Source organism: Jaculus jaculus, chromosome 2 (assembly GCF_020740685.1).
Source record: "Jaculus jaculus isolate mJacJac1 chromosome 2, mJacJac1.mat.Y.cur, whole genome shotgun sequence".
Classification (NCBI taxonomy): domain Eukaryota; kingdom Metazoa; phylum Chordata; class Mammalia; order Rodentia; family Dipodidae; genus Jaculus; species Jaculus jaculus.
This window is the reverse complement of record NC_059103.1, coordinates 170,742,465-170,761,678: the sequence shown is the minus strand read 5'-3', so window position 1 is coordinate 170,761,678 and position 19,214 is coordinate 170,742,465. Positions and strand designations below refer to the sequence as shown.

At 42.5% G+C, this 19,214-nt stretch overlaps 2 protein-coding genes across 4 annotated transcripts in view; both read right to left on the bottom strand.

Moving 5' to 3' along the window:
- The window catches only part of Spag1 (sperm associated antigen 1), a 74,323-nt gene extending 71,123 nt beyond the window's left edge, over positions 1 to 3,200 (bottom strand). The window contains exons 1-2 of the mRNA XM_045143391.1: positions 3,061 to 3,200; positions 1,285 to 1,444 (exon numbers count right to left, since the gene is read on the bottom strand). Coding sequence (XP_044999326.1) covers positions 1,285 to 1,444; positions 3,061 to 3,200 — 300 coding nt within the window. The remainder of the gene's footprint in view (positions 1 to 1,284; positions 1,445 to 3,060) is intronic.
- Positions 3,201 to 14,558: 11,358 nt separating this feature from the next.
- On the bottom strand, positions 14,559 to 16,592 carry Polr2k (RNA polymerase II, I and III subunit K). Of its 3 annotated transcripts, none has more exons than XM_004663045.2 (4): positions 16,479 to 16,592; positions 15,768 to 15,837; positions 15,411 to 15,503; positions 14,559 to 14,804 (listed from the first exon to the last, which is right to left on the bottom strand). In XM_004663045.2, the coding sequence occupies exons 2-4, from the start codon at positions 15,826 to 15,828 to the stop codon at positions 14,782 to 14,784; spliced, it is 177 nt and encodes a 58-aa protein (XP_004663102.1). In that variant the 5' UTR covers positions 15,829 to 15,837; positions 16,479 to 16,592; the 3' UTR covers positions 14,559 to 14,781. The 3 variants fall into 3 exon arrangements, with proteins under 3 accessions (XP_004663102.1, XP_045000031.1, XP_045000030.1); XM_045144096.1 differs by having other exon boundaries at positions 16,483 to 16,574; XM_045144095.1 differs by having other exon boundaries at positions 16,425 to 16,546.
- Between the last annotated feature and the right edge of the window lie 2,622 nt (positions 16,593 to 19,214).

Genomic DNA, 19,214 nt, shown 5'->3' with positions numbered 1-19,214 from the left:
TATCCAGGTCAGGAGAGATGGCTAAGTGGTTAAGGTGCTTGCCTGCAAAGCCTAAGGACCCATGGTCAACACTCCAGGTCCCACATAAACCAGATGTACAAGGTAATGTAAGTGCACAAGGTTGCATATGCACACAAGGTGGCACATACATCTGGAGTTTGGTTGCAGTGGCTAGAGGCCCTACCACACCAATTCTTCCTCTTTTATAAAAAAAAATTATTCAGGGCTGGAGAAATGGCTTAGCGGTTAAGTGCTTGCTTGTGAAGCCTAAGGACCCCAGTTCGAGGCTCGATTCCCCAGGACCCACGTTAGCCAGATGCACAAGGGGGTGCACGCATCTGGAGTTAGTTTGCAGTGGCTGGAGGCCCTGGTGTACCCATTCTTTCTCTCTCTCTGCCTCTTTCTCTCTCTGTCTGTCACTGTCAAAATAAATAAATAAAAATAAACAAAAAATTATTCAGAGAAAATCATCCTGAATGTAGAAAAAAAAAAAATAGCCATACATGTTTGTTTTTTTCTTTTCTTTTTCTGAGACAGGGTCTTAGTTTATGTTGATGTAAAACTTACTATGTCACAGATGCTGGTCTTGAACTCCAGAATTACAGACATGTTATCACATACAGTTCCAAATAAACTCCAACCATAGATGCTAATTGACTTAGTATTCGCTTATATATGGAATCACTTTTTATATTTTTTCTTTTTTTTAAGTTCCATTTTTATTTTGTTTTTTTTTCACACTTTTTATTAACATTTTTCATGATTATAAAAAATATCCAATGGTAATATACTCCCTCCCCTCCCCATATATTTTTTCTATTATATATTGAATTACTTGTTTTTAAGGCAGAGTTTCATTCTGGCCCAGGCTGACCTGGAACGCACTCTATGACCTAGGCTGTCCTCAAACTCACAGTGAACTTTTTACCTCAGCCTCCTGCATGTTGGGATTATAGGCAAGAGCCACCAAGCCCAGCAGAAGAGTGAATATTAACCAGATATTTAAAACACATACATAAATTCACAATGTTTAACTACACTTAAGAAGCAATCACTATTTGCTCAGTAATCACTAAAAGTCCTTTACTAACAAACAAGCTGAGGATTTCAGATAAACGGAGTGGACATATATTCAGCGTTAATACAGTATGTATCAAAACAGCGTTTGTGGCGCAGGCACTAAAATAGGAGGATCTCTGTGAGTTCCAGGTCAGCCTGGGCTAAAGTGAGACCCCGCCCTAAAATACACAAACAAACAAAAAACCCTGTGTTATTATTCTCTACCTTTATATCACTGTCAATTTTTTCCCATTCTTCTGCTGTAAAACTGGATGCCGTGGCTGCTGGTCTGTCTTTCCTCAAAGCTCTACTTTTAGGAGCCAAGTCTGTAAGGCGCTTTTCACAAAATTCTGTAAGTTCAGGATAATATCCTTCCTCACCAGACCTTAAAAGTGGTTATAATTTTAGAGTTAGCACATTACTGTGAGATCCATTAGATTGGTGGTTTGCAAACTGGGAGCCTCCCCCTTTAATCCTAGCACTTGGGAGGCAGAGGTATGTGGACCACCATGAGTTTGAGGCCAGCCTGAGATTACATAGTGAATTCCAGGTCAGCCTGGGCTAGAGTGAGACTCTATCTCAAAAAACTTAAAAAAAAAAAATCAATTTGCATCACACACTTTAAAAGTTAAATAGATAACATTCTCCTGCTTAACATACATATGCTCATTTTTCTACATAAGGCAATTTTAAACATTTATTGGAAATTCATCATTACAGATAAACAGACAATGTGGACTTCCTTTCAAAGGAGGAGTTTCTGTTCACTTTTGTGTGTGTGTGTATTTGTTTTTTGGCTGGCCTTGAACTCATGGTGATCTTCCTAATTCTGCCTCCTGAGTGCTGGAATTAAAGACATGTGTCACCATGCCCAGATGTTCACATTTTTTTTTAGGGATAGGAAAAAAACAGAAACAGCTTAGACAAACACACCCCCTACATTCAAACACTCAAGAAACAGAATTCCTTCCTCAGAAAGCTATATAAAGGCATCTGATCTTTTTGTTTGTTGGTTCTTAAAGAAAATCAATTATTTCTCCTCTCTTAACACTTTTAACAAAATATAACAAATCCCATTTTCAAATGAAATATTATAAAACAATATCCAATTAATACAATATAGCTTAATAGGCTAGTCATAGAATTTCTTATAGCATCTCTTCCATCCTTTTGGCTAAGATCAAGGGTAGACTTTCTTATAACCAACATCGCAACTGCAGCTTTCAACCTCTTCATCCCATTAGCATCTTTTTTCCAGTCAGTCCAAATATAAAAGATATTTTGCTGAGAAAATAATAATATGATTTTTCATCTTCCCACTTCAGAAGTGATCAGGTGGCTGGGCGTGGTGAAGCACACCTTTAATCCCAGCTCTTGGGAGGCAGAGGTAGGAGGAGCGCCGTGAGTTTGAGACCACCCTGAGACTACATAGTTAATTCCAGGTCAGCCTGGACCAGAGTGAGACCCTACCTTGAAAAATTAAGAAAAAAAAAAGGGGGGAGGAGGAGGAGGAAGGAGGAGAAAGGAAGAGGAATGATAAGGTGAATATAGCCACTCTGGAAGGGAGGACAGCAAAAGGTGACAAAAGAGAAAAAGTAAAGTAGCCAGAGATAAGATGAGGGTCCTAGGAAAGAAACGCAAGAACCAGTGGAGAGCCAAGGAAGACTGCTGTATCCTGGAAAGAGGGGTTCAGGCTCCAGAGGTGGCTTCTGCAATAGAATTCTGTTCTCTAAGTGAAATAGTTCAAGGAATCCAAAATGGGTGTTCCAGGGTCAGCACTCCACAGGGCTGTGTTTCCTGAAATGGATTCCTTAACCTATATCTATATCTGTATCTATAAATCCATCAGCTGAGTTGTTTAAGACATGTTTCTAAGCCCCACCCATTTCCAAAAGATTTTCCATAGTAGAATCACTGTGAGTAAGGCCCCCAAAGTTGTGTTTTCAATGACCACATCTAAACTGGCATATGGAAACATAAAATGAGTTTGTAAATGCTTACCTCAGCACACAAAGAATTTTTTCCAGGTGTTTAACATTTGAACAGTTTTCAATATACTTGAAATCCAAATGTTCAATGGGAATTTTAAAAGTCTTTGTCGTTCCACAGCCCCACAAAGATGGATAATCCTTGGCCGTCATGGCTGAAACATAGGGGAAAAAAATGTGAATCTAATATAATTTTATGTGTGTGTGCACATGTGTGTGTGTGTGTATTATGTTGAATATATACACATATATATTTATTGAGTATGCCTAGAGAAAAGGAGGTAGAGTATATTTTCCAAGGAGGAAGATTTCTCATTTCGAGCTTACTTTTTCTGATAACAACAGTTAACATTGACAGAACTAAACTATAGGCCATGCAGGTATTATGTCAAGCTTTAAACAAATCTGGAATAGAATAGAAACCTGGCAAAACAGGTTTTGGTGCTCAAACTACTTTTATTTTTTCAAGATAGAGTCAAACTCTAGCCTAGGCTGACCTAGATTTTACTATTTAGTCTCAGGGTGGCCTTGAACTCACAGCCATCCTCCTACCTCTGCCTCCTCTGTGCTGGGATTAAAGGTGTGTGCTACCATGCCCTGCCAAGCCACCACAAACAAACTCCAGACACATTTGCCCATTGTACATCTGGCTTATGTGGGTCTGGAGGAATTAAACCTGGGTCCTTTGGCTTCGCAGGCAAATGCCTTAACCACTAAGTGATCCCTCCAGCTGCCACCACCGCCCCCCCTCACCGCCCAAATTTCTTTTCTAAGGTAGGGTTTTACTCTGTAGCCCAGACTGACATGGAATTCAGGATGTCCTCAAATTCATGGCAATCCTCCTATGTATGCCTCCCAACTATGGTTTTTGTTTGTTTGTTTGTTTGTTTTGTTTTTTGAGGAAGGATCTCACCCTAGCCCAGGCTGACCTGGAATTCACTATGGAGTCTCAGGGTGGCCTTGAAGTCATGGCAATCCTCCTACCTCTGCCTCCCAAGTGCTGGGATTAAAGGCGTGTACCATCACGCCAAACCCAAACTATTTGATTTAAGGTATCTTTTCATGATGTTGAAAGATCAAGTAAGTGTTAACATTCCAGTCATCCTTTGTGATTCTGCACATGCATAAATGACATCCGCTGTGGCTGCTGGTTTCCTGTCCCTTGTCTCCTTCCTCTCGCTACCACTGCCATGATGACTGTGTTCTAAAACGCTAGACACACCTCTCTGACAATATGGCATGCAGTTTCACGATGTTTTTTTTTTTTCTAGGTTATTAAAGAATTTATTCATTCTCACAGCTCCAGAATTATTGTAAATTTTTCTTTATACGCCTCAGGAATGCTGGGCACAATGGCACATGCATTTAACCCCAACCCTTGGGAGGTAGAGGTAGGAAGATGGCTGTGAGTTCAAGGCCACCCTGAGACTATAGTGAATTCCAGGTCAGCCTTGGCTAGAGTGAAACCCTACCTCGAAAAAAACAACACAAAGAAATATTTGCTGACTTGCATTAGGAATGAAGAGGCCTTAGATACTTTCACTAGTGCCTAGTGGTAGTGGTAATAACTATCACAAAACTGTAATTCTGTAGTCCTTTTATTTATTTATTTATTTTCTGAGGTAGGGACTTACTCTACTCCAGGCTGACCTGGAATTCACTATGTAGTCTCAGGGTGGCCTTGAACTCAGAGCAATCTTCCTACCTCTGCCTCCCAAGTGCTGGATTAAAGGTATGCACCACCAAGTCTGGCCTAATATTTTATTTTAATTAATTTACTTGAGAGAGGCAGAGAGAAGGAGAATGGGCATGCCAGGGCCTCCAGCCACTGCAAATCAATTCCAGGTGTATGCACCACCTTGTGCATCTGGCTTATGTGGGTCATGGGGAATTGAATCTGGGTCCTTTGGCTTTGCAGGCAAGCTCCTTAACTGCTAAGCCACCTCTCCAGCCCCTGATATAGTTTTTAATATTTGTGGGTACCATTAAATATGGATATACCTAGAATATACTCTTTTAATTTTTCAGCTATTTTATCAAGTATATTATTTTATGTAGAGAATAATAATAAGCTATCATTTATGGAGCAACCTTAAAATTACCATGTTCCATAGATGATTATCTCCTTTAATCTTCAAAATCATTCCCAGGCTAGTGGTTAAGAACTTGCCTAGCATGCACAAGGCCCTGGGCTCAATCCCCAGGACTACAAATAAATCAACATCAGGCTCAGTGGTTAAAGGCTGTTGCCTACAAATAAATCAATAAAATAACAATGATAATGATGTCTACCATTTTATATATAGACAAGTAAGAAGTAAACAGAAGATATGAAACTCATTAGGCTAACTTCAGAGCCCACCTACTTAATCAACATAGCACCAGAGTTTCTCAAACAGTAGGAGACAATGCATGAATAGCAATCAGTAGTGTTTTATAAACTAGAAGCAAATTTAAAAACTAGGACTGGAGAAATGGCTTAGTAATTAAGGCACTTGTTTGCAAAGCCAAAGGGCCCAGGTTCAATTCCCCACAGAAGCCAGATGCACAAAGGGGCACACACATCTGGGGTTCCTTTATAGTGGCTGGAGGCCCTGGCGTGCCCATTCTCTCTCCCCCCACCCCTGCCTATTTCTCTCTCCCTCTCTCTCTCTCTCAAATAAATAAAGGTGGGGGGGGGGAACCTACCTACCCAGGCCTGATGGCACAGACCTCTAATTCTAACTATGTAGAAGGCTAAGGCAAAAGAATCACAAAGCAGAAGCCTGCTTGGACTGCAGAAGTCATTCAAGGCTAGCCTGACAAGTTAAAGTAGAAAGTGCCGGTGTGGTGGTTTGATTCAGGTGTCCCCCGTAAACTTAGATGTTCTGAATGCTAGGTTCCCAGCTGATGGAGATTTGGGAATTAACACCTCCTGGAGGCAGTGTATTGTTGGGGCGGACTTATGGGTGTTATAGCCAGTTTCCCCATGTCAGTGTTTGGCACACTGTCCTGTTGCTATTATCCACCTGATGTGGGCCAGGGGGTGAGGTCCACCCTCTGCTCATGCCATCATTTTCCCTGCCATCAAGGAGCTTCATAGTCGAGCCTGTTAGCCAAAATAAACCTCTTTTCTCCCACAAGCTGCTCTTGGTTGGGTGACATCTACCAGCAGTGTGAACCTGGGGATATAGCTCAGTGGTAGAGCACTTGCCTCACATGAATGAGACCCTAGCTTCAATCCCCAGCACAACTGTCCTGAAAACGCACCTAGCACATAATAGCAATAAATACTATATTTAAAAAAATTATCATTTCAGGCTGGAGAGATGGCTTAGCAGTTACGGCGTTTGCCTGCAAAGCCAAAGGACCTCAGTTCAATTCCCCAGGACCCACATAAGCCAGATGCACAAGGTGGCACGTGCGTCTGGAGTTCATTTGCAGTGGCTTGAGGCCCTGGCGTGCCCATTCTGTCTGTCTGTAATAAATAAATAAAAATGAATATTTTAAAAAATTATTTCATGTCTATGTAGATATAAATTATATGTATATAAATGTACATGTTTGCAAAGTGAAATATATTTCTCATTGACTACTGGACATTACTGTCAAGGTTTTTTAAAAAAATACTGCACTAAAACCTACTGGGTAATCTTTTGGAAACAAGGAACAGCAAAATATCTAATTTATTGACTTCCTTCTGGGAGTATGATCTTGTAAACAGGACACTGTCAGCACCACCTCCATATTCCTGTTGGCTTTGACATGTGCATAAAGTATAGATACAATTTTTCAGCTTTGGGGTAAAAGTCAGCCAAGAAATTAGGCTATGGCTTCTACACCACACCTTTAGGGCCCAGCATGATGAATAGCTCCCATCACAAGGACAATCTGAAGAGGTGAAAGGTATAGTAAAGAAACAAAGAGCTTTTAAATTATTGATTCTGAGCAGAATAAAATGGGTTATCTTGAGAAGTTTTCTCCAGAGAGATGGGGGACTTTCATGGGAAAGAATTAAGTATCTAATGGGATTAAATTTCCCCAAATTGAAACTGTTTTACAACCATTGAGATTTGGGTTTTAATATATTTAAAAACACTAAATAACAGGCTGTGGTGTTTTGATTCAGGTGTCCCCTATAAACCTGCATGTTCTGAATGCTAGGTTCCCAACTGATGAAGATTTGGGAATTAATGCTTCCTGGAGGCAGTGTATTGTTGGGGGGCGGGCTTATGGTGTTATAGCCAGTTTCCCCTTGCCACTGTTTGGCACACTTTCTTCTTGCTGTTGTCTACCTGATGTTAGCCAGGAGGTGATGTCCACCCTCTGCTAATGCCATCATTTTCCCTGCCATCATGGAGCTTCCCCTCAAGCTTGTAAGCCAAAATAAACCCCCTTTTTTTCCCCATAATCTGCTCTTGGTTGGGTGATTTCTGCCAGCAATGCAAACCTGACTGCAATAGTAAAGTTGGTAACAGGAGTGGCATCATTTGCTGCTAGACACCTGACTGTGTGGCTTTTGCCTTTTGGAGTTCATTTTCAAGAGGAATGTGGAAGTATTTGAAATCTTGGCCTAAGAGATGCCTTTCAGTGCTGTAAATACAGCTTAATGGACTATTCTGGTAAAAGCTGAAAGACCTGAATGCAGTAAGAACCAAGGACTATAAAGTTTGGCTTATGAGGGTGAGAAAGAGCTTTGCCTGGACTGGGCTAGAAGCAGTTTGTATGACAGGCTTGCTGTTATGCCCATGTCCTGAGAATTTGTGTAGGGTTGTGTTACATAGAAACAGACTGGTGTGTGCAGAGGGATATGGCACAGAAAAATAAAATAAAATCTTTGGGTTGAAGCTGCTGCCTGTTGAGTTGCAATTGTATGAGAGAGTACAACCATTGACATTGGGCCAGCTGACCTACATTGGGACAACAGAAAGAATGCAGTCTTTTGAAGGGGCCTGAATGCTGAAGGAGTGTCCTGTTCTTCAATGTCTGCTTTATTCCCCCTCAGATTAACAAATTGGACCCCCACCTGGTATTATGGAGCATAAGAAATGCAGGGAAGAGAGGGTCATTGAGTTTTTAACATGGTCTTGTGTTTTGTAAATGGCCATGGACAGTGTGAAGCAGGTTTGCTGGATGCCTGCATGGAGACCAGATAGAGCCATGAGGGTGGACTGTGAGTTGCAGTGGAGATCCAGTGGAGAAGCCAGGAGCACGAGACGGCTGCTAAGGAGAGCTTCTGGCACCAGATGAAGTTTTCCAAGACTGTGAGTAGCCTAGCTGGAGAGGTGGAATTGGAACTCCAGAGACTTGTTGCTGGTTAGAATTATCAGACTTGGAGATTTGTCACTGACTAGAGTTGTAGGACTTGGAGCTACAGAGTTTGTTAGCCCTTGTTGTTTTAAATCTTGTATTGGTTGAATATTTCTTTGCTATACCCAATGCTATCTTTTGCAGTGGGAATATTTATACTGTGCCATTATGGGTTTTCAGGAGATTTTTTAGCATTATGGCTCAGTTTAAAGACCTTGGATTATGGAGGTGTTTGAACATCATTAGGATTGATTTAAAAAAAAAAAACTATGGGGACATTTAAAGTTGGACTGAATGCATTGCATTTTATGTCACGTATAGATAACAGTTTATAGGGGCCAGGGACAGAATGGGGTAGTTTGAGTCAGGTGTCCCCCATAAACTTAGGTGTTCTGAATGCTAGGTTCCCAGGTGGTGGTGGAGATTTGGGAATTGATGCCTGCTGAAGGTGGTGTATTGTTGGTGGCAGGTTTATGGGTGTTATAGCCAGTTTCCCCATGCCAGTATGTGGCACACTCTCCTGTCGCTGTTGTCCACCTGATGTTGGTCAGAAGTTGATGTCCACCCTCTGCACATTCCATCATTTCCCCCTGCCATCATGGAGCTTTCCCTCGTGCCTGTAAGCCAAAATAAATCCCTTTTTTCCCCCAAGCTGCTCTTGGTCAGGTGATTTCTGTCAGTAAGTGAACCTGACTACAACATAGGTCATATATCTCTCTTTCTCTCTGTCTTTCTTCCTTTCTTTCTTTTTAAAGTTAGTTTTTACAAGGTAGGCTGACCCAGAACTCACAGCAATCCTCCTACCTCTGCCTCCCAAGTGCTGGGGTTAAAGACATGGGCCCTGCAGGGTAGGTCCAACTTTTAACTGAATACTATCCTAATATCTCTGAGAGTCAATTTTGACAATCACCATACCTTTTTTTAATCCCCCCCCCCAAGCCCTATAGGACACACTCTCAGGATCTCAAGAAGACAAATGTTAGCTGGGCATGGTGGCCCATATCTGAAACCCCAGCTCGTGGGATATAGAAACAAGAGGATTAGAAGTTCAAGGTCATCTTCTGCTACATAATAAGTTTACTGCCAGCCTCAAAAAAGAAAGAAGGAAGAACAAAAGAATGAATGAACAAATGGATTATTTGAAAAGAGGAAAAGGCCAAAGGCCAGTTGTGGTGGCAGATGCCTGTAGGAAATTGCTGAAGAGATGGAGGCAGAAAAGAGGAAACGAATTCAGTGGAAGGGTTCCAGAGAAAGAGGACAAAACAGAATGGGAGGGGATTATGATCAAAATACAATATGGAGCCGGGTGTGGTGGCCAAGCCTTTAATCCCAGCAGTTGGAAGGCAGAGTTAGGAGGATGATCACTGTGAGTTCATAGTGAATTTCAGGTTAGCCTGTGCTAGAATAAGACCAAAAATAAAATAAAACAAAACACAAAAAACCATCATGGAGCCTGGAGTCATTGTGCACGCCTTTAATCCTAGCACTGGGGAGGAAGAGGTAGGAGGATCTCCATGAGTATGAGGCCACCCTGAGACTACACAGTAAATTCTAGGTTGGCCTGGGCTACAGTAAGACCCTACCTCGAAAAAAACAAACAAAAAAGCCAGGCATGGTGGTACACACCTTTAATCCCAACACAGAGGTAGGCAGAGGTAGGAGGATAGCTGTAAGTTTGAGGTCACCCTGGGACTTGAGCAAGACCCTACCTTGAAAAAAAAAAAGAAAAGAAAAGAAAAGAAAACTAAAAAACAAAAGAAAAAAAATTGATTGGAGGCCTACTCCAAGAGAGGGAGCACATCCCTGATACTGAAAACCTACAACAGAAGTAATCATGAGCCCTAGGGGTGTAACGTCTGCTAGTGTCTGGCTAAATGTATATACTATGCTCACCAAACTACCCAGTAAGCACTTCTCTTAATGTTCATACCCATATATTAATGCTACTCTCACTTTTGGTTAGAAAACCTCTCCTCAGATGGCAATGACCTTTGGATGACTCAGAAGGCACCATGGTGCTGAGAAATGACAGATAACTGCTCAATATCTGCAATATCTCTATCACACCTTCTAAGGCTCAAGGTCCATTGCAGAAGAGGTGGCAGAAAGAATGTAAGAACCAAAGGAAGGGTAGGACTCCTTACAACATGCTTGTCCAGACACAAAATGGCCTGGATATCCATGGCCTCACAGAGCCTGGTATTACCTACACAAGACCATCATAATAGGAGGAAAAGATCATGACATCAAAATAAAAGAGTGACTGATTGAGAGGGGGAGGGGATATGATGGAGAGGGGAGTTTCAAAGGGGAAAGTGGGGGGAGGGAGGGAATTACCATGGGATATCATTTACAATCATGGAAGTTGTCAATAAAAAATAAATTAAAAAAAGAAAAAACCAAAAAACATTGTGAACATGTATGAAAATTGTCAAAAAGTTAAAAATAGGCCGGGTGTGGTGGCACATGCCTTTGATCCCAGCAGAGGCAGAGGGAGGAGGATCAACATAGTTAGCCTGGGACTAGAGTGAAACTCGACCTCGATTAAACAAAAAATAAAGTTAAAGTATATTAAGTAATTCTCAAGTTGCAAAAAAAAAAATTGTATATGCGTTTTCGAGAACTCTTCCATTTCTTTTTCTGCAAAGTCTTTGTCAATAATTAGAAAAAAAAAATCTTTGGGCCTTGCTGTATTTGATTTCTTCTCCGTCATCCTGATCCACACCAGCGTCCTATATTTCCTAATTAGCTTATCAGTAATACTTCCAGCGCAAAAAAAAAAAAAAAAAAAATCAAACTAGTGGTAACCCTAGAAACGCCAAAACCTCAGCTGCCTCCTTCCCATCATCCAAAAGGGCCGCGCGCCCTCTGCTGCCAGAAACAGGAAATGGCATCCTGCAGCCATAGCAACGGTTTCTGTCACAGCGGCCCAAGAAGGGTCTGGGACCCGCCTGGAAGCTCTACCGCCAACTTGCAACCGTCTCAGGTCGCTCCCCAGACCAGGGCTTTGGTCATCACGGTTGATTTGGTCATCGCGGTGAGCTGATCAAGAGAAATCGGGTACTGAGACGCCGCCCCAACTTCCATCACGGTCTAACAGTGGCAGCCAGGAAAGTCCCGGGTTTGTCTCCGCGGACAAGGAGGGACGTCCAGCCGACAGCACATTCTTCTCCAGGGCAAGACTTCAGTGTGCTCTCATGCCCATCCCCGGAGCACCCGCACGTACTCACCCGATTCTGGGGCGCGCACCTTCCCAGGATGCGGCCAGGTGGAGGGAGGGGCTGCCCAAGGCCAGCAGTGCGGGGCGGAGGCAGAGCCTGCGGGGAGCGATTGGCTATCCCCCACCTGCCGTCTCGATGATTGGCTTCAGAGGCCCAGGCTTCCCAGCCCGGCCCATCCCACGTCTAGCCCAGAAAAAGGACCGTTTGGGCCCAATCGAAGTGGCAGGGTCCCCTTCCACTCTTCAGGCTGTTTGCTGAAAATGTTCTGCAACCATAGGGTGCTGAGGCTCCTGCGTAAACTGACACCTACTTCTACTGCAAAGCCTGCCTTGAACCCCACATTTACTCCCCTCCTCCCCTTTTGAATAAGCCAAATTTCCCTCTTCCTTTTCTTGCCTTGTTTCTGAATGCTGCTGAGTGTTGGGGACACAAAGGTAAAAAGACACAATTCAAGTGCTATGTGGGGAAACTTATTTTCATTTATTTTGATCTTTTTATTTGCAAGCACACACATAGGAAGAGAGGTGGGGGAAAACACGCCAGGGCCTCTTGCCACTGCAAAGAAACTCCAGGCACATGTGCCACTTTGTGCACCTGGCTGTATGTGGGTACTGGGGAACTGAACCTGGGCCGCAATGCTTTGTAAGCAATGCCTTTAACCACTGAGCCATCTCTCCAGCCCCCTTATTTCCATTTTAAATAAACTTCTGACTAGTTAAAATAGGCAAACAAAACACCTAGTATGTGTCCAACCGGTAATAGTTCAATAAAACTATTTCTCTTCCTTTTGGTACTTATATTCCAAATAAGTCTATTAGCAGGAACCATTACTGCTAAAAATTCTAATGTTTATGCTATCACATTGTCATACTTTCCCATTTTGGTGCCAAAGAATGTTACAATTTTATGTTTATAGACAAGCACAAACATTAGAACAATGCTTAGGTAACCTCTTGGTTTTTTTGTTTTTTCGAGGTAGTCTCACTCTAGCCCAGGCTGACCTGGAATTCACTCTGTATTCTCAGGGTAGCCTCGAACTCACAGCCATCCTCTTACCTCTGCCTCCTAAGTGCTGAGATTAAAGGCATGTGCCACCACGTCCAGCTCTAAATTATTTCTTTAAACAACGGCAGCACCAGCTCCAGATGCTGGTCTCTACCCCTCACTCTAGGCAGCAAACCCTCCAAACAGCCAGGGCCACTTCAGAACATTGCTGTATACCAGCAGGGAAAGAAATCCTTCCACTATTGTGGGAATGGCTGTCATTTCACATGCCTTGTTATTTTGTGTACTTTTGCTTTTTGGTTCTTACAAGGTAGGATCTCACTTCTAGCCCAGGCTGACCTGGAACTCTGTAGCCCTAGGATGACCTCAAACTCACAGCTATCTGAGTGCTGGGATTAAAGGCATGCACCACACCTGGCAGCCTTGTAATTTCTTTCTTTCTTTCTTTCTTTTTTTTTACATTTTTTTCTGGTAACAATTATATTGCAACTTATGCTGAATTAAAAAGACCAAGAGTAACCCAAAAAAGACTATGTAAGCAACAGAAAATTACCATCAGTCTTCATACTGATAAAACAGTGCCCAACTAAGAAATAGAATGAGGCCTAGTAAGAACAAGGGGTATTGTGGACAAACCTGGTTTCACAGCCCATTCTCCTTACTGAGCTCTTATTATCTAGTCTATCTGGGAGCCACAGACTCAGTTTCAAAAGACACCCTATTCTGAGTGTGCTGGTGTAGGTCTCTCTATAGTCTCAACTACTTAGAATCCTGATGCCAGGGGATCACAAAGTTCAAGGCCTACCTAAACTAGAAGTCAAGGTCAGCCTGGGCCAATTTGGTGAGCCTGTCTTAAAAAAGTAATCCCAGCATTCAGGAGGCAGAGTAGAAGGATCTCCATGAGTTCAAGGCCACCCTGAGCCAACATAGTGAATTCCAGGTCAGCCTGGGCTAGAGCGAGACCTTACCATGGGATAAAAGAAAAAAAAAAAAAAGAAGTAAAGCAGAGGCTGCAGACAGAGCTCAGTAGTATAGCACTTGCTAACACCAGGTTCTAGGTTCAATCCCCAGTACAAATTTTAAATATTTGTTACTTCTGGTCCAAGCATCATCACTGACTTTGCGTAGTAAAGATGGTCCCCATGGTTGCCATCTGTCCCAAACACCACTGCCCAATTGTTTAATCTTGTATCGTGCTACTCTTCTGCTTACTACCAATGTCTTCCCAGCACAGCCCAACACCCTAGGTGAGCTAGCTTCTTCCCACTCTTTGCTTGTGAAGTCTGAGTCACATAGGCCTATGAAGTAGGGCACAGTATCCTATTTCAGTAGTGCTCCTTTCCCTTGTCTTCCTAGGGCTGGCTCCTCGTTTTTCAGACTTCTGCTCAAGTAATCCTCCTTGGCCTCAACTACCTATGTACCAAAGATGACCGTGAGCCCCTCCCCAGGTAGCCGGTGCTACAGACATAGCACTACTCCCAGCTGTCCTTGACTACTCTGCTAGGAACTTATTTCATGGGCTTGGAGGTAGTCAGGCAAAGAATATGCATGTGTATCTGTGTATATGAGGGAATAATTTGTGTTTGCACTTTCTCAGACATCTCTGATGTCATTTATTGGGGAGTTTATAATTTTACACTGACACAAGTACAATGGCACTTTGTACCATGTGTTGCTAGAGGTCAGAGTACTAACAGTGACAGGAACATTCTATCAGACCTTTAGAAGTTTACATTTTTAATGAAGCTTTTATTAGAAGTATTGAGTAGATGGGCTGGAGAGATGGCTTAGCGGTTAAGCGCTTGCAAGGGAAGCCTAAGGACCCTGGTTCGAGGCTCAATTCCCCAGGACCCACATTAGCCAGATGCAAAGGGGGCACACGCATCTGGAGTTTGTTTGCAGTGGCTGGAGGCCCTGGTGCGCCCATTCTCTCTTTCTCTCTCTGTCACTCTTAAATAAATAAATAAAAATAAACAAAAAATTAAAAAAATAAGTATTGATTAGAGAAGCAATTTTATTCCTCATTGTATGCCAGATTATATAATAAATTAAAACTCACAGCAACCCAAAATTTCTTTGTACAGAGTATTAAAATACAATCTCGTTTGTAAAATGAAATTATACATACACAGTGGTACTCATAAGTACGCTAACCCAAAGGCTATACAATAATGGGAAACATTAATGAGACAAATTAAGACATTTCTGTAGTTTCAGTTTCATCGAGCATCAAAAACCACCACTGTGTTAAACAGAGTTAAGGATTTTAAAAAGTAGTTTTAAGATTTAATTATATAAGACTTGCAAGTCATTTTCTCTTTGCAGTGTTTGCTATTCAACATAAAATGAACCCAAAAATGGACTTTACTAGAACTGGGGATTACCTTTAAAAAAAGAAAAACCACAATTTCAATTCTCATTTTCCATTATACAAAAGGCTAATGCATCAAAAAATATTGAACTATTAAGGCGAGAACTTGATAGAATTTGATAGTTTCCACATAATGTACTTTCAGCATTTGGACTAATCTATAACTTTTTTTCTTTTTACTGTCATTTTATATATATGACATTTATGTTTCTTCTGCAATTGTTTGTCCATAACTTAACAAACAAGATTGAATATTTCTATAATTACAGACTCCCTGAAAAATACACCTAACTGAACCCAAATTAACTAGTACCTAGATCACTCAGAGCCTGCAACTGGCCCATGGAAATGCTAATTATGTTTAGTTTTGAACTAATTAAAAATGTTATTATTACCTTTATCAGAACTTGGTCTGTATCAATTGAAACCTAGTCTTCACCCTCCCTCCCATATTTAGAAGGTACAGTTGAAGGATACATCTTTTAGTCCTTTTCTTGTACATTATTCGGTATCCACACTCTCTACATCTGATTGGATCCCTGGATTTGATTTCATTTTCCGTGTGACAGTCTAGAAAGAAAACATATTTACTCAATGCTTATAAGAGAAACAAATTATCATAACCGCACGTTTTCACACAGAACCCAAGACACCCAAACAGTCAATGTCAAGGGTATGCTGCTATTATTAAATTCACTATGTAGGAAAGAGCTGAGGGTCCTATGAAATCTTAACAGGGCTTTATAAGTCTGAAGATCAATACTTACCTAAGGAAAGTTCAAGTAGTTTCAAAACACTTAAGTAAAATGCTCTAAGTTCAAATGTTACTCTCACCTCCACATATATAGATCATTGGCTGCTGCTTTGGGGGTTGGACGTCCTTCTGGGTATCCATTGTTAATCTCTGAAATCACAGGTTCAAATGCTAAATATTTAAATTTTGGCTTTTGAAGTCTCACTAGGTAGTGCAGACCGATCTCAAAATTGTGATCCTCCTGCCTCCACCTCCCAAGTGCTGAGCTCCCAAAGGCTTCTCACAAAACCAAACAGGCTCCGTTTTTCAGTTCTTGTTTTAAGGCCCAAATTCCGGGCTGATAATTCAAGGATAGAGTGCTTGCCTAGCATGCCTGAACCTCAATCCTTAATACGAAAATAAATTTAAAAAACATCCCAATCCCTATTCTGTAGTTTTCCCGGGTTCGCTCTAAAGGATACATGTCCCCATAGTTTTGAGCGCTTACCCCAAAATGGACACAATCATGACTACTTTATTACATATGTTCTCTGATTCTACTCTTCATTCAGCCAGTAAAGACAAAGGAAAGGAACTCGGCGCCGACTACAAAGCTCGCGCTCTGAGTAAACACAACACAAACTCCAGTGTTTCAATCTTTTAAAACCATTACCCACGAAAGCGGAGAAGCAGGTTAACCTAAGGGGGAAAGTAACGCCGCGCGCACAGATAAGCTACAAGACACCAAGAGCACCGACCCTATCTCAGCCTTCCGCAACACGAACCCCCAGCCCCTGGGGCTGCCAGCCCACCTACGCAGCCCACGGGAGCTTCCCTCCGCGAAGCACGCACACTCCGGCCGCGGTCCTCAGACACAGCACCTCCGCGCGACGCGGCTCGTTAGGGACTTCCGGCGCTGACGTGTGACGCAAGCGGAAGCCCCGCCCCTTCCGCCCGAGGCCCCCTGGGAAACCCGGTGATGCTGAAACGGAGAAGGCGGAATGCTGGTGTTTCAGACTTGGTGTTTTTGTTTTTAACCTCCTCATTTTATTTTATTTGTTTGAAAGAAAGAGAAAGAGGCAGATGGAGAGAGAGAAAATGGACATGCCAGGGCTTTCAGCCGCTGCAAACGAACTGCAGGCACATGCGCCACCTTGTGCATCTGGCTTACGCGGGTCCTGGGGAATTGAACCTGGGTCCTTTGACTTTGCAGGAAAGCACCTTAACCTAAGCCATCCCTCCAACCCCCAGACTCGATGTTTTTAATGTGTGCTTTGCTCCTATTTCATCCCATTGAGTTTTTTGTTTGTTTTGTTTTGTTTTGTTTGGCCAGAAAAACAAAGCGTTTAAATAACTTTGCCAGTCGAAGGAGGTTTTGTTTCTGACCAGGGGAATAACACTTATCAGCAGGGCTGAGGGAACAGAAACTAGATGACAAGTGCCCCTGGAATCACACTAACATCAGGGATGCCAAAACCGCCATGGTAGCACACGCCTTTAATCCCAGTACTTGGGGGGAGGGGAGAATCACTGTGAGTGAGTGGGCCAACCTGGGGATCAGAGTGAGAACCAGATCAGCCAGGGCTACAGCACTGAGACCCTGCCTCGAATCCTCCCACACCCTCCCACTAAAAAGAAAAAAAAAAAAGGACCTGGGGAGATGGTTCAGTCGTTGAGATGAATCTCCAGACACAGTTAATGGGAGGAATGGGATTATTTCATGCTTACAGATCCAGGGGGAGTTCCATAGTGACAGAAGAAGCTGCCCCCCTTTACCATCACAAGCAAGCACACTCGGGAACCCAGGCAGAGCTCAAGCACTCTGTAGTCCTTAGGCCAGAATTCAGATCCACCCTCAGTAGCACCTTAGGGCTATACCCCAGGATCTGCCCACAGTGACACTTCTTCTAGTCAGGTAGCTGGAAATCCAAGTTATAAGCTTTAATAAACTCCTGAGTGTATTGGAGGACATAAATTCAAACTACATCACCATACAAAGCCTGATGCACAAAGAAAAGAAGAGATGCCAAAGTGTAAAACACTTGCTGAGCTTGAGCTCTAACTCAGGGACCGGGTGTATCGAGTTCATTTGCAATGGCAGAAGGCCCAGGTGTGCCCCTGGTCTGTCTGTCTGTCTGTCTGTCTCTCTCTCTCTCTCTCTCTCTCTCAGTGTTTTTCTAAAACACAGAAAAAAGAAAAAGCAATGTTTATGGTATCTGGGGTTATGTGGATATTTTTAGATACAGGAAAAATTACCAGTTCTATTTATATTGGGGTAGATGAGAAACAAATTTGGGGCTGGAAAGATGGCTCAGCAGTTAAATGCACTTGCTTGCAGACAGCCTGGGATTGATTCCCCAGTACTCACTTAAAGCCAGGTGCACAAAGTGGTACATACCTTTGGAGTTCATTTGCAGTGGCAGGAGGCCCTGGCATGCCTACTCTCTCTTTCTTTCTCTCTTTGTCTCAAACAAATTTAAAATTTTTTTGAAAGAAACAGCAACTTAAGAAATACGTAGATAGAGGTTGGAGAGATGCCTATGAAGCCTAAGGATCCAGTTCAATTCCCCCTAACCCACATAAGCCAGATGTACAAGGTGGTGCATGCCTATGGAGTTTGTCTGCAGTGGCTAGAGGTCCTGTTGCACCTATTCTATCTGTGCCTTTTTGTTCTTTCTTTTTCTCTCTCTCAATTTTTTTTTAAATATGTAGAGGGCTGGAGAAGATGGCTTAGTGGTTAAGGCATTTACCTGCAAAGCCAAAGGACTCCAGTTTGATTCCCCAGGACCCACATAAGCCAGATGTGCAAAGAGGCAGATGCATCTGGAGTTCATTTGCAGTGGCTGGAGACTCTGGCACTCTCTCTCTCTATGTATTTTTTTTCTCAAATAAATAAATAAAATATATTTAAAATATGTAGATGGCATACTATTTTTTAAAAGGTAAAAAACCAAAGGGGAAAGTGGCGGGGGGGAGGGAGGGAATTACCATGGGATATTTTTTATAATCATGGAAAATGCTAATAAAAATTTAAAATAAAAAAAAGGTAAAAAAAACAAGGAAAATGCTGCAAAAGAGAACTGGCAATGCTGAACAGGGGAGAGAGAAATGGCTTCCACACATGACTTATGTGAAGAGGCGGGGAGGGTACTGCTTACTGTATATGGGAGTGAGTATGGAAGAGGCTTCAGTAGGTGCTCTTAAAGGATGTATAATTCATCCGTTCCTTCCCTTAAGTCCTACAGGTACCTCTATTTAATAATTATACATAAAGATCATATTCTCTCTCATGCTTGCTCTGGTCCTGCTTTTACCCATTTCCCCCATGTCGTAGTCAGCACCATGCTGTTGGGATGAACCTCCAACCTAGACAGTTTATGGGAGGAGGGGATTTATTTGAAGCTTACAGATCCAGGGAAAGCTCCATAATGGCTGAGGAGGCTGGGCCTCTTTCACAGGTCCACGCAGAGAGAAAAGCCACCACCAGCACGATAAGCAAGCACACTCTGGGAATCTCAGGCAGAGCTCAAGCACTCTGCACACCTTAG

Bases quoted from the DNA above. Each gene is read 5' to 3' on its own strand.
- Polr2k (XM_004663045.2), bottom strand. From the start codon at position 15,828: ATGGATACCCAGAAGGACGTCCAACCCCCAAAGCAGCAGCCAATGATC. The intron at 15,504-15,767 runs GTGAGAGTAACA...TTTTCTTTCTAG, and splicing joins AATGATCTATATATGTGGAG to ACTGTCACACGGAAAATGAA. The intron at 14,805-15,410 runs GTATCCTTCAAC...TGTTTAACACAG, and splicing joins CAAGAAAAGGACTAAAAGAT to TGGTGGTTTTTGATGCTCGA.